General features: G+C 43.3%; 1 protein-coding gene across 2 annotated transcripts in view; it reads left to right on the top strand.

Moving 5' to 3' along the window:
- RTN1 (reticulon 1) overlaps window positions 1-12,879 on the top strand; it is a 97,944-nt gene extending 85,065 nt beyond the window's left edge. For both annotated transcript variants that reach the window (XM_032189360.1, XM_032189361.1), the window contains 6 exons: window positions 7,792-7,999; window positions 8,936-9,074; window positions 9,943-10,012; window positions 10,393-10,439; window positions 10,531-10,589; window positions 12,072-12,879. In XM_032189360.1, coding sequence (XP_032045251.1) covers window positions 7,792-7,999; window positions 8,936-9,074; window positions 9,943-10,012; window positions 10,393-10,439; window positions 10,531-10,589; window positions 12,072-12,114 — 566 coding nt within the window. In that variant the 3' untranslated portion in view covers window positions 12,115-12,879. The remainder of the gene's footprint in view (window positions 1-7,791; window positions 8,000-8,935; window positions 9,075-9,942; window positions 10,013-10,392; window positions 10,440-10,530; window positions 10,590-12,071) is intronic.
- Window positions 12,880-14,354: the final 1,475 nt, after the last annotated feature.

The following is a 14,354-nucleotide window of genomic DNA, read 5'->3' as shown; positions in this document are numbered from 1 at the left end:
GCTTGCTGAGGGGAGCTGCAGAATGAGGTGGGCCTCTGGGCTCGGGAGGCTGGAGCAGGTCTCCTTGCCTAGGGACTAGGCCCAGCTCCACAGGCCTCAGCCCTATGAGCCCTATAACTGGAGAGGTTTCTCTGGATTAGGAAGGTCTTGGCACCCCAGCTCGTTGCAGCTACTTGGTGGCAGCTCAGTTGTCCCCACGAGTATTTCCTCTTCCACTGTTTCTTCTACATGTCAGCTTTTGGGTGGCCTGCCTACGTGCCACGCTTATTCCTGCAGTGTCACCACCCTGCAAGATGTATTAGGAAAGAAAATCTCAAAAGATCAAGAGAAAAAGGCCTGTGAACTGCTCATAGGAGTAATCCTAAATATTATCTGCATTATGATATAAACTAATGTGGAGAAGGACTGCAGATTTCATCACATCCACCTAGCTGACGTAACTCCTCTGGAACTGGAGTTGTTGAGTAGCTTTTTTTTGACAGCAGTTTCCAGAGAACTGGCTTCCTTTCTTGATTGATATACCGACTGCTTTCTAAAGGGTGCCAAGAAGCTCCACCAGCTTTTCATGGCAACAATCCCCACTTCTAGAGTGACAAAGAAGTTCAATAGCAATCATACGGATGCATGCTATTAATGTACAATCTTATTGACAGTTTTGAAGTCTGTTTAATTTTAGCTATCACCATGAAAGCATGCTTTCAGCCAGTTGGTACCTTCATACCTTCAGTGCTTTCCTGAAAGTATTGTGGGCTAAACTTGTAAAGTATTGTGGGATTACCTTGTTTAGCTCAAATGAGTGCTTCTTCTTTGCAGGAGCTAAAGATCTGTCCCAGAAGTTGGTTCTTTTGTTGGACCTTGGTAAAGCTAAAATCTTGGAATTGATTTATCATTTGATGTAACCAGTTTTCAGAAAAAAAAAACAAAACTAAATTGTGGGTAATCGACTTCCTGATTTCACAGCTGATTTCCTGTGAAATTTGAATGAAATTTGTCAATCTTTTTTCCACTTTCAGATTCACTTTCATTTTTTTCGTCAGTCCTTCCTCAGGCACATTCCTGTTGCTAGCAACAGGACTGCAAGATCGAGAGCTTAAATCTAGAGGATAAACTCTCTTAGATGCGAGCTTCATGCCAACCATCCCAACAAAAACCTTGACCAAGGTGGTATCAAAAGTGAGATTTCAATAGCTCTGCCAAAACATGCTCTGTACACATCCTGGGTCACGTCTGAGTGTATTGTTTTTGTTTTTGTTTTTTCTTTTAAGAATAGATAAACAATATTCTTCCATTGCCTTAACAAGGAGAAAATTCCCCTAAATTAAGATTATTTTAATATGTTCTTTATGGAGTAATTTAAGCTCTATGAAGAAGGTGATGATGGGGCAGTAGCTGAAGGAAGCTGAAGTAGGTGGAGGTGCTTTTGCTTTCGCCAGGTCTCTAGAAAGTTTAACAGTGAGTTTGATGGGGCTGTTTTGGCATCAGAAGGGATAATCTCTCCATGTCATTCTCATGACTGAAGTAGGTCTGAGACATTGATTTTCTGCAGATTTTCAAATGTTTGGGTAGTTTTAGAAAGGGTCTGGTTCTGTTATTTTGGTCCAGGAGCAACTAAAAACAATGTTAATGTTTCTATAGCATCATGCACATTCAGAAAGTGCATTCAAGGACTCTGCTTGGTCTCCTTGTTCTCTTCTCTCTTAAGGTAAGAGCAATAACATCCTTCATGGAAGCTGGCAAAGGCAAGTAGTGATATGGTTTGATGAGGAGGAGGTGTGTGAAGGAGGCATTCTCTTGCCTCTGGGTTAAATACTGGTCTCAATCCTCTCTCACGTGAAAATAATAACAAGTCACAGAAGACTCATGTGAGGAGAGGTTGCAGGGCTGATTTCTGTATTGCCAGCCTTGTGCTTTCTTCTGCTTACCCAAGCCCAGCCTGGTGTCTCACTTAAGGCCAGCAATCCTTTTTTTTTGCTCATGTAAGACAATCCTAATCTTGCAGATGGAGGAGGATATGACCTGGAGAGCATCTCGTATCAAGAATTTCCTTTTCCCTGGTCCTATCCCGTCTTCAGGTCTTCTTTCATCAGGAATTGGGGAGCAAGAAGGACTGAACTTTCAGGTTGAGTTTTGGAGCAGAGAGGTGATAAAGCCACGCTGAGGATGGGAAGTTCATGGACAAAATGTGTATGAGAGGTAGAAGTATGGAGAGATCGCTCAAGGCTGGCGATAAAGACTGAGGAGAGAGGCCTCATAAAACAGCAAAAATACTCTGTCTTGGCTCTGCTGTTAATCACAGCAGTCTCCTGAAGGCACCAGGCTGCTCAGTAAATGTTGTATCCATCTGTATTACATTTGAATCAGATCTGTCGTGGGGAGCAGAGCAAGGGCCATGTTGGATCCTCCAGTAGGGAGAAGAGGGAAAGCCTGGCTCTGCAGCCTGTGGTGAAAGCTGCAAAATGACATTTCTTTCAGCATGAGCAATATTTACTTCAATTCAAAGACTCATCTCTAGCAGTCCCATTTGTTAACAAATATTGTTACAACAATGCTATAAACAAGACTGCCCTTCTTAAATTGGCTTTCCCAGGCTTTTCACTGCCACTAGGCCTGAGAAGTGAATCATGAAGTGCCTCTATATTACACTGCACCATATACAGAATTGAAGGCTGCATATAGACAGCTTTTTCTTACTTCTCATTAATACTAACATTACATAAAGAACGAAGCTGTACAACCCATTGATTTTACCTCCTAAGGAGGCCCAGTGGGACCTCCGTTGTAGGGAGGGCAGCTTGATCACATCCAAGGGCATATTAGTATGCTGAAAGCATCTAACCTTTATTCGATCCTCAAGGTCCATGGGCCTCATTTGAAGGCTGGACACAAGGTTTTTGCACACACTTTTTATACTTACTACCATATGAATGCTGCTTCATGCATGCTTATTTTTCATGCAGTTGTTGCCATGAGGAACAACTTGCAAAGTCAGAAGGAGAGAATAAAGATTTTCAGAGGAAGACAGGGAGAAGCTGTGGAAGATGCAAATTGCCCAGCCTGTGCACAATTAATCTTCACTGATTTTCATCTTAAATTGCTCGCTTCAAGACATGGAATGGAAAGATCCTTGTTTCTCTTACAACAGTATTTTTCAAAAACATAATCATGCAGAAGTCTGAGGCAAGGAGGGCATCTCAGCTACAGGTTGGTTTGGATTTGGCTTCTCTAGAATCATCTCCCAGGAGCAGCTGCCCCACATCACGATGCTTCTGGGAACCACATAAACCACCACAGCCCAACCCTCACTGTTTCCACCATAAGGGATTCAGAAGAATCACTTCTTAGGCTGCCTCAGCCGTCCCAAGTCTTTCGTCCCTTGCCTTCAGCACTGCCCTCTCCAGCCTCCAAGTCTCTCTGCTGGCTTTTGTGATGCCAAATATCCAAACGTTTTCAGCTGAAAACTGTGATGTGAGCTGGGTGAGCTTTCAGGCATCATACTGGCAATCAGTTCCTTGCTGGCACAAGCATTGCACACTGCTGGTTACTTATATTTTGAGAGGTTACTTGTAATTTGCCTCACAAACACTGGCTGCTCATACCAACAGGTGGTTGCTTGTATCAGAGAATTTTATCTTTGGGCATCATTAGTCCAGGGGATGGCCCCAAATGGAGAACTCCAATTCATTTAATGAGGTGGAATTATACTATGAATTGTAGCTGAGATGCTGCTTGGCATCCTTGAAAGATTTTTCTTTCAAATCCAAGGCTACTTGACTAACATTTTACAAAATCTGCTGTCAGTTTAAAAAAAAAATAAAATATGGACAGGCAATGCTTTCAGATAAATAGCTCATCAAAATGCGTTTCTCCAGAAACACTCTTCAAAGATGGTTGCAGTGACCTGCGTCAGTCTGCAACGTTGCTTTCTTAGAGATTGCTGGCAAGTCCCCGTAATAAATACAAAGACTTTGAGTCTGAGACTGTTCTGGCAAAACCCAGAGTCCTTTTATACCTCCACAAATGAGCCAGAGCTCTGGTGCATTGTGCTGGAAAGAGAGCAAAGTGACCAAAGGAGGGACTCTGTTTCCCTCCTTCCAGGAGGTTGAAGGGAGATCATGGCAAGCTACAACTGAACAGCTTCTGCATGTTAATGGGCATGCCCAGGACTTTAGAGTTGGGATTTTCAAAAAAGAAGGTTTTGAATGAAACAGAGGCTGATTTCAGTGCCTGTTGTCCAAACCCCTGTTTGCAAATACTCGCTGTGAGCCGAAGGTGCTCTGAAGTCGTCGTTTTGGCTGTCAGAAATGTGTCTTGCTTAGCCAGACAGATTGACCCCCTGTCCAATTGCATGCACATCACATATCGACGGGCTCACATGGCACAAGCCTCCTGCTTCATGCATATTCAGCGTGCATCACTCAGAATCATGCCATTGTAGTTGAGGACAGGCACACACACGCACGCACGCACACAGTCTGCAACATGCCCAAGGCTTGCAGGACCTTTGCCTGCACCAGGACCTTTTATTCTTTCCCTGTGGGCCAATTTTTCACTAAGCATTGACCAAAGCATCTAATTATTACTTCATTAATTCATGCCCTCTCCTCTGATTTCCCTGGGGACCGATGTCCCTGTGTGAGAGCTGGACTCGGAGCCTGTTGCAGCCTGGCTGAGCAAAGAGGTGGGTGTAGATGAGCAGCTCCAGCTCAGCTCACACTCAACGTGTTCCCCATGCACTGGGGAAGCCTGCCTGAGCCTGGGTGGTCAGTAATTTGGCATACGTAGGGATAAACAGGCAGCTGCCCTCTCTTAAAGACTCAGGCCACCGTTTGTATGTCACAAGCTGTTGAGGGGAGTAAACCCATGGGGCCAGCAAGTGTTCGAGGATACCATTTGCTGTCTGAGTCAGTTTTATATGAACATAGGATGAGATGAAACATGACACAGACACATAAATGTGGCTGACAACTTCATCTTTCATTTTCATCCTCATTCAGAACAAACACTGGGGTGTGGAGGAGGTTGATGTATCCAGTCTTGGGCTCACCTGATGGTGAAGAAGATTTCTCATTGCTTTGCCTCTTGGCATCTGTTGACAATGCCAGACACCAATGGGACAGATATTACCTGGGCACCAGGGCAGCTGTGTAAGAACCCTTAAACCCCTATCTCCCTCCTCCTGGGGTTTCCCACCTAGCAGTTGGCATGTTTTTTTTTCCATGCACATGGGAATACTCGCGTCAGGTCTAAAAGACACAGGATCCCTCCCTCCCAGGTCTCATTTGGCTGGCGAAAGAGGCCAGCTGCCTTTCATCTCCTCTCTCACGCATGCACACAGCCCCAGAACTGTGTCATTTGGCCTCTCTCCATCTCGCTCAGAGTGGTGGCGAGGCTTTCCTTGTTGCAGCTTAGTAAAAACCCCAGTCACCTCACAGCAGGAAAGGGGCAGGTTGCAGGATATGTACACACACAGAGACAAGTCTCTCTTGGGTCATTCAGCACCTTCCCTGCCGAGAGGAATGACAAAATGCAATTTAGAAAATCTCCCAGTCTGAGGGGATGTGAGGCAGAAGCTCCTAGAAAGAAGGAGAGAGTGCTTAGTTGCAATTTTTGAGTCTTATCAGCAATTGGTAATAACTCAGGGAACTCCACTGAAATGGCCTGCTGGAATTTTGTGGCTCAGCTCTCATTTGTTTGCCTGTCCACTGCCTTCGTGCTCGGTGCGTGACCTTTTGGTTTCATCAGCGGATGCTATTCCACATACAGCACCCTGAGCTGGCTCACCTGTGCTCACTTCATTTAACACGAATGTATTTTGTGACATAAAATTTAAGTGCCTCAAAATGTGAGATTTGCATAAATTTCCAATGCTGTCTTCTGACAGGAATTTTTAAGCATAGAAATGATGAAGCTGTGAATAATACCTCCTGTCCAAATGCTCGCGGGTGAAAGCACACCAGTTGCCGTGCTGTGCTGCAGAATTTTGCAGCGTCCTCGCTGAAAAAGAGTATGAAGAGTGGCAAATACCACACACTTGTCATCTGGATGCCATTTTGTAAGGATGCTTTGCAAGCCCTGCTTTCCAACCTGCAACCCTGCAAGCAACCTGTGGAGCTCCAGCTGTCTGTGTGGACACAGCTGGGTCTGCTCCACATCTCCATGGCTTGGGTGCACGCCCTAGGCTGTAAGTGCATTTTTGGAGCGTCCACCAGTCCATACCTTGTAGTATGGGCAGGATGGAGACATGGCCATATGACTGGAAAGGCTCTGCCGTGGTCCCTATTTTGTGTACTCACACCCAGGACCCTACCACGTGCCACCCACCTCGTTGTGTGCGCTCATGATCACAGGTCCAGTGCCGAGCTCTGACACGTAGAAATATCAAAGAGTTATTATATTGTGTCTATGGATGTAGATCGTAGTAGGACGTGAATGCTGCATGAAGGGAACAGAGTTCAGGAACGCAATAGCAATTTCTGCACTCAAGCCCATTACTTTGAAAAGCAATGCTAATATGTGTAATAGTAATGAGTAATGGCTCATTGACTCAAGGGAAACATGCAGTGGTGACTCACAGTTTCTGGAGATTAGATGATACGAACTACTACGCTGGATTAATTTTGCTTCTTTCTGTATTTGTGAATTTTCTTTTTGACAGATTGCATTTTTCCTGAATTTACTCTTTGTTCAGAATTATTTGACAAGTGGCATCTTTGAAATCTGTTTGGCTGGTGTTGTGCTCAAGCTGTTCGTGAGGACAGTGTGTGAAATTAGAGCTGCTTTGTTTAGATTGTCATGAGCTTGTTCTTCAACTGGCTGAAAAGCCTGCTTATAAATGGGTTATCGGTGCAAATGCATTAAATTTACCTTTGTGGACTCAACATCCTATGATCATTTCTTAACATTTTGCTTTTATAGTGCCTATTCCTTCAGTAGGATAGTCTGCTGGAGTGGCTAGGATAAGTTATACAACTGGAATAATGGTCAAAATGAACTCTTTTGCAAATGCTGGAAAATGTTTTTCTACGCTTGCTTTGTTCTAACTAACACCTCCCCTGCATCTAGACAAGGAAAGTTATCTACAAAATAGAAAAGCTTTTAAAAATATTTCTGAAATGTTCAGATTTGCAGCAGCAAGAGGAATTATTCCTCATTTTAAGGTCCCATATGTTCCTTACCCATGTAACTAAATGGTTTCCTACACATAAATCTGTTAAGAGGTGGCAAAATCAGGAGTTTTTTCCTTTCTCACAACTTCAGAAATAACAAAATTATATTGTCATAAGTTTGAATGGGAAACTGGTTTATTATGGCTAACCCCAAACTATCTCATTCATCAACAACCAAAACTTGAACACGTTTTGATCCAGACGTGGAAAAAAATTGGCATTAGGACCTGTGACCAAACAAATAATAACAATTCGGAATTTCAATGTACAGTAGGAACTATTCTTAGATGGACAGTAGGTAAATGCAAGTTGGGGTGCAAATTTCCATGCAACCCTACCAACAACACAAACCCCACTTGCATTTGCCTTGCCCTTGCAAGATTCCCACCATGCTATGGTTGGGGATAATCATCCACTTGTAACACAAGTGCATGAAATACAAGGATTTCAAGCAGGTGATCGATCCTCATTTCCTCCATGCATCCCTGAAGTCAGGAAATTCAGGAAATTCAGATGTGAGCAGGACCATGTCCTCCTTTTCTCCTCCAGCGAAGGACCCGAGCATCACAGTGGCCTTGATGCCCTCCCAGCTCCTGCCTTTAACATGTTGGTCTTCTCTCCCCAGCTATCGATCTGTTGTACTGGCGCGACATCAAGCAGACAGGGATCGTGTTCGGCAGCCTCCTGTTGCTGCTCTTCTCCCTGACCCAGTTCAGCGTCGTCAGCGTCGTGGCCTACCTGGCCCTCGCCGGCCTCTCGGCCACCATTAGCTTCAGAATCTACAAATCGGTCCTACAGGCCGTGCAGAAGACGGACGAGGGCCATCCCTTCAAGTGAGTGCTTTGTAGTTGTGGCTGGGGGCCATTTATCTTGTGGAGGATCCATTCCTCGTGGCAATGCACGTTTCTTCAGCTGCTGCTTTTATACCAGATAAAATCCTTGCTCATAATAGAGGAAATATTTTGTGTTGCTGTCCAGAGTCTCAAGAGCTGTAAGGCAATGTTGACTTAGATTCTGGGGGAAAAAAAAGAAAAAAAAAAAAAGAAAGAAAGAAAAAAAGAAAAAAAAGAAGAAAAAAAAAGAACAATTACAAAAGCAATCATCCTCTGAGACACAGGCTTTTTTTTTTTTCCTTTTTTTTTTCTTTAAAGTCAAAAATCATAAAAATTATAAGCAAATGGAGGAAAAGAGTTTCACTAGAGCTACTGATAATACAGTATCTCTGTAAGTAGAAGGAGAATCGCTTCAGGGCATGCTTTATTGGGCAAGTAGGGGAACTGTTTATATCTTTTCTCCAGCCCTGCTAGGCCGTGATGGGGCAGTACATCACCGTAGGGTGCTGGTGCTGGTTAAGCTCTCCCCACCTTCTGCAGGGTCTGGGCTGTTTGCCCCCACAGTGGTGCTTTCTCCTCTGCTGTGCCAATGAGCAGTGACCTGTGAACCAGGTCAGCTTTGTGGGGAATCGCCCCAGCTAGGATTTGTAATCCTCTTTGGGAATAGTAAAGAGAGAAAGCATCCAAACTGGGCTATGCATGTGGACAGGGCATGGCTGCAAGGAAACAGCCCCAGCACAGAAATTGCCCAGGGAGACTGGTCATGCACGGCAAAAATGGTGTGTGCTGGTGGCTCTGTGCCTGCAGGAAGGGGACACATTGCTCCAGCTGCAAGGAAATAAGGGCTGGGGAGGAGGGAGTGATGGGGAGACAGGAATGAGTGTGCAAGGCAGGTGAACCTGACTGGGTTTGTAACCAGACGTGTGTTTCTGGCAGAGCCTACTTGGATATGGAAATGAATCTCTCACAGGACCAGATCCAGAAGTACACAGACTGTCTCCAGCTATACGTCAACAGCACAGTCAAAGAGCTGAGGAGACTCTTTCTCGTTCAGGACCTCGTGGATTCTTTAAAAGTAGGATTGCTTTAAATATTTTTAACCCCTCTCTGGAGGATCAATTTACATTTCAAAGTGCTGCTTCCCTTGTTGACACTGTCCTTATAAAACCTAGTTTTGCGTAGCTCCAGATATCAAAGTTGTTCTCCTACTTGGTTTCCAATCTGCTCGCTTCCAGTACCTCAGAGGTTTGGCAATCTGCAGTTGGAGTTATTTATCCGTAATACAGGAGTTACAAAAGGTGCAGGACTAGCTTAATGCCACTGCAGGTCTGGAAGCATCTCTATTTTGTGCTCTCTATGACCTTGCCACAAAATGGTGTGTTCCCCTCTAATCCCTTTGGCAGTCTGGCTTTCCTCTAATGGTGGCCTTTCCTGCTGTGGAGGAATGCCCTCTTTCCCTCCCTGCTGAGATAGCAATTTATTTTCAGCCTTACATCCAAACAGGTGTTCTCCAGAGCAAAGGGAAGATCATTAAGGGAGCAGACATGGGTTAGGCTGCTAAATTATGAAAGGTTTTTAGAAAAATGTGCCCATCTCCCAGCCCTCAAGGCTTTTCAGTCACTGGGATTATCACTGTGGGGTTGTGATTAACTTGTGTGGGATGACCCTTACCTTCATCAAAATTGGATGCAGGGTCCTAAATGTATGCAATTAAACACTAAATATACAGGAAAGCTCAGCTAAGAGAGTATGAAGCAGTGATCTGCAGGAGGGAAAATAGGTTTATACACTCAGAAAAAGTACCTAGTTCTTAATGTGCCTTACTTAACAAGTCCCTTTACACATTAAAAAAGGCTAATGTGCCATTATGTTAGCTAGTTAAGTGAACTCATTTCTTCTTACACTGACACTGGAGGTGATGTAATGATCTGTCCTTAATTTAGTTTGCAGTACTAATGTGGCTGCTGACTTACGTGGGAGCCCTCTTCAATGGCCTGACTCTTCTGATAATGGGTAAAAATTATCATTTCTTTTTAAATCTATTTTTAACTCTAATTCCATGGTGATTTTTACGTAGGCAAAACAACCTCTCTTTGTTGTGCCTTCCCCACAGTTAAACCATCAGCTCGTATTTTCTCTTATTCAGTATTCTTATTCTGTTGTCTGTCCTGCTGGAACCAATTTGCGTTTTACGGTTGTGCAGCTACTGGTCCCAGAGAACTGGGAAAATTCGTATTTGGGAGGTTTGAGCAAAGTTCATTTTTAATAGGAAGATCCCTGGTGGATCAGCTGACCAAGTGGCATGATACGTGTTTGTCCCTGCTCGAAGTAGGTCTCTTCTCTGGAGGGATCTGATCAGCAGGAATTTAACACTGTGCTCTTTTTCTCCTCAGCTGTGGTGTCTATGTTTACTCTCCCTGTTGTATATGACAAGTACCAGGTAAGTCTGCCCACAGCTTTGCAGTCCGGGTGCATGGCTGGTTGTACATTCTGGGTGCCTCACTGACTTTGTCTCCTTTTGCTCCTTGCAGGCACAGATTGATCAATACTTGGGACTTGTGCGGACCCACATAAACACTGTTGTGGCAAAGTGAGTTCAAACGTCCTGCTGTGAGGTTGTGGTATGCCGGGGTGGCTAAGAGCTGAGTGGTCTTGGGGACAACGTGTCCCGTGAATGATGTCCTCCCCAGCTCCTGGCATGCAGGAGCCTGCAAGAGGGTAGATCCCTGGAGGATCACAGTCCTCAGATGAGTGTAGGTTGAGGCAGAGCTGTGATCCTGCATCCTTCTCTCCCCTCCCCTGCCCTTTGAGGTACGAGGATGGAGCAGCCCGAACAGGGTCTGATGTCTGTATCAGACAGGACCCCAAGAAATGTGTTAACTCTTCCTCACTGACTGCCCCAGCCTCCCTTTGTGCATGCAGAGATGCAGTCCATTAGAGATAATAATAATGTTAATAAACAAAGTGGGAATTAGAACAGCACCCTGTTAGAGGAAACAAATATCTGGAATCACCATGACCTTGAGGGTCGCAAAGCATCACAGAATGGTCAGAACTGGATGAAATTGTTGATGCAGTCTGCTCTGGGGCCTAATGCATTGCCTAGCAAAAGCTTTTGTGGGATCCATAAGAGGAGAGCGAGGGTCTAAGCATAATTCTTAACACTTGGGAATAACTGAAGCAGGATGGATGGACTGAAAGGTGGATCTGTACATCTCAGCAGCTTGAATACGTGGCTCTGAAAAAGCTGACTGAACAACAGGTGCCCAATGGAAGGCTACAGGATGGTGAGGAAAAGAGAGCAAGTGGCCCACATGGAGATGCTGAGGAAACTGGGCTTTTTTTTGCCTGACAGGGTGGGAGCTAAGTGGTTATTTCATAGCAGCCTGTAATTACTTGATGGGAAGTTACAAGAGGATGGAGCAAAACTCAGCAAAGGCAAAAGTTATAGCAAGAAGCAACAGCACAAATATAGCTTAGAAAGTTGATGCTGGACATTTGGAGAAACTTCTTCTTTCAGAGGTTAATATAGCACTGGAGCAGGCTGCCCAGGGAGGTTCCAGAACTTCCTTCCCTGGAGGTTTTCAAGATGTAGCAAGACAAAGCCATGGCCAAACTAATCGAGCATTGGCGATAGTCCTGCCTCAGGTAGGAGATTGATTCAAAGGCTTCCAGGGGACATTTCCAGACTGTATTTTTGCAATGTTGCAAACCCATAGGCAGGACTAAAAGTCTGTACTGATTTAAATTTATTTTTTTTTTTAAACTTCATTCCTGGCTTCCAGTAGACAATAGCCCACAGTAGAATAATAAATAAAAAAAAAAGGTGGGAGAATATAGCTGAATATATCCAATGAAAAAATGGGGCATTTACAACTTGGGGCCTATAGGAGCACACGGATGGACATCACCTCTCTTTCTCACTAGACTGTAGCCCACCAGTGGCAGCAAAGCACAAAATGCAAGCTAAGAAAATTACCCCGTGCTAGGACTCCAAGTGGGGATCCACTGGAATGGAATAGCTGCCTGACCATATAAACCTTTTTTTCTTTCTTTCTTTCTTTATTTCTAGGATTCAGGCTAAAATCCCAGGTGCTAAGAGAAAGGCAGAGTAAAGCAGACATCAAGAATTCATCAGCTACAGTAGTAAATAATGGGGGAATCTGGAGTGAAACAGCTCTGTTCTTACACTTTACTGCAAAATTATTGTTCTTTTTTTTTTCTCGACACCATAATATTAGAAGGATAAAACTCGGAAGCAGTGCTTTTCCCCTGCTGCTTCTGCACTTAGAATATTTGCAATCACTTGTGTCAAGCACTAAAGTATAGTAAAGAGAAAAGTGTACTAGATGTGGTTTTTTGTGTTGCTTATAAAGTGCATGATGGTGAGAGCCTAAATAATATTGACCTTTTTTATTTTATTTTTTTAGTGTTTTTCCTTCTTCTATTGGCATTGCTTCTATAACTTTTAATGTTATATGTGGCTAGGGGCTTTCCTGCTTAGCGCACTGATGCAATAGTTAAAATTGCTTCTACGTCACTGGGTTGCTGGTTGGATTCATCTTTATTAACTATATAGAATTGTAGACTGATGTTTTAGTGTTTTCCAGCACAAATAAAATAAACAGTAATCGGTACTTATGGTAATCAGTTTTGTATAACTCCAAAAAAAATGAAAACAAAACCCAGTACTTTTGTCGTAAGGGATTGACAGGCTGATTTAATGTATGGTAACTGGAAAGTTCCAGCTTGTTAAATTTATTACAATTTGTATTACATTCTCTGTAGTTCCTAATGGACTTAATTATGGACTCTGAATATTTGCACTTATGTACTTGATACCGAATGCAGAAATAAATGTTACTAAATGTAAAAAGTTCTCCCTCTTGTTGCCAATGGGATTCTCTTGACGTTTGCAAACTGAACACATCCACACACGCCTTGCCTCAGAAAATGGTTCAGTCTAACACGATCATCTGCATTACATAGCTTATTCATCAGTTTCACATATTGAGAAGTAAAGAACAGAAATTACAAAAAGATCTTAGTACATCTTAGGAAAAGTTCTAAGCCCAGAGGCCGAGAATTGAAATAAAGATTTGCTCTTGTACAAAGGTGAAGGCTTTTAAATGTCAGCATCTGTATAAAGTTCTTCAAAACAAATAGATTGGTTAAGTGCTGAATGATTTTCCAATTTGTAGAACATGCCAGTGGAAAATCTTTTATTCTCTCTCTTTTTTTTTTTTTTTTTTTTTTTTAATAAAAATGTGAGCATCAAAACATTTTCCACCAGATTACATTTATTTATTTTCTAACACCAAAGTGAAGATTTTATGCAGAACATTTTTTTTTCCACAAAGAACTAGATCCTTAAACATTTATCTGAACTTTCTGAATTGAAGTCTCTTGCATTTCTTCATTTAATTCACCTTCATCTGTTCCACATGAGCATAGTGACATTTGTCCTAGGTTATTTGTTATTTGGCCATGTACAAGTGTATAACAAAAATGCTTAACAGGAGGTGTCAGAAACATTAGTTTAGCTGCAGGCTAGTTAATTCTTGTGATGTGTCTCAGATGCCCTTACTTTCTTTTAAGTTTTAAATTTAAAACATTTTTCTTTGCTATTATGTGAACACCTCAGTGTGACACCTGTTGCTTTTGAACAAATGGAATTTGTTTGTTTTAGTGTGTGTAGTTTGCAGGCAGGACTTAAAATTCAACACCTGTCCCAAGCTTTAACTGCCGCTTACACTTTCCTACTAGTGCATTCAAGTGGACAGGGTATGTCCTGTATCTCTCAGGAGATAATTTTGACAATGACAACATTTAATAGCCTATCTCACTGGTACTATAAATGTGTTTTTCCCTAACACCCTCAATGCAGTTGTACCCAAGACAAGCTTTTTACAATACCAAACCCTAAGCAGGATTTAAAGGCTAAATCTGGAAATAAAGTAAATAACATTTGGAAATAAAATAAAACAAAAGAAAATTCTTGCAGAGTTCAAATCAAGAGAGCCCAAGACCCCCATTCTTGTCTCCTCCAGCATCACCCTCTGTCAAAACCCCCAGCCCTCTGCTCCAGGCCCCATCACCCTGGCTACCACCCTGCACAGCCACCCCTACGACCCATACCCTTTACTTTTCTCTCTTCTCACGTCATGCCTCTCTAAATCAGCACCCAAGCTTCTTTGCAGCCACCCTGACTTTCCATATATTTGGCACTAACAGCCTGCAAATCAGCAAGTGGTGCTGAGCAGCTGGGAGGTGTTTGTGCTGTGGGTGGAAGCAGTTTGCAGGACCATGCTGGGATGTACCGGAGCAGAGGACCTTGGACTGCTTGTGCTGCCTG

This window comes from Aythya fuligula, chromosome 5 (assembly GCF_009819795.1).
Source record: "Aythya fuligula isolate bAytFul2 chromosome 5, bAytFul2.pri, whole genome shotgun sequence".
NCBI classification, from domain to species: domain Eukaryota; kingdom Metazoa; phylum Chordata; class Aves; order Anseriformes; family Anatidae; genus Aythya; species Aythya fuligula.
This window is presented reverse-complemented; position numbering and strand designations above follow the sequence as displayed.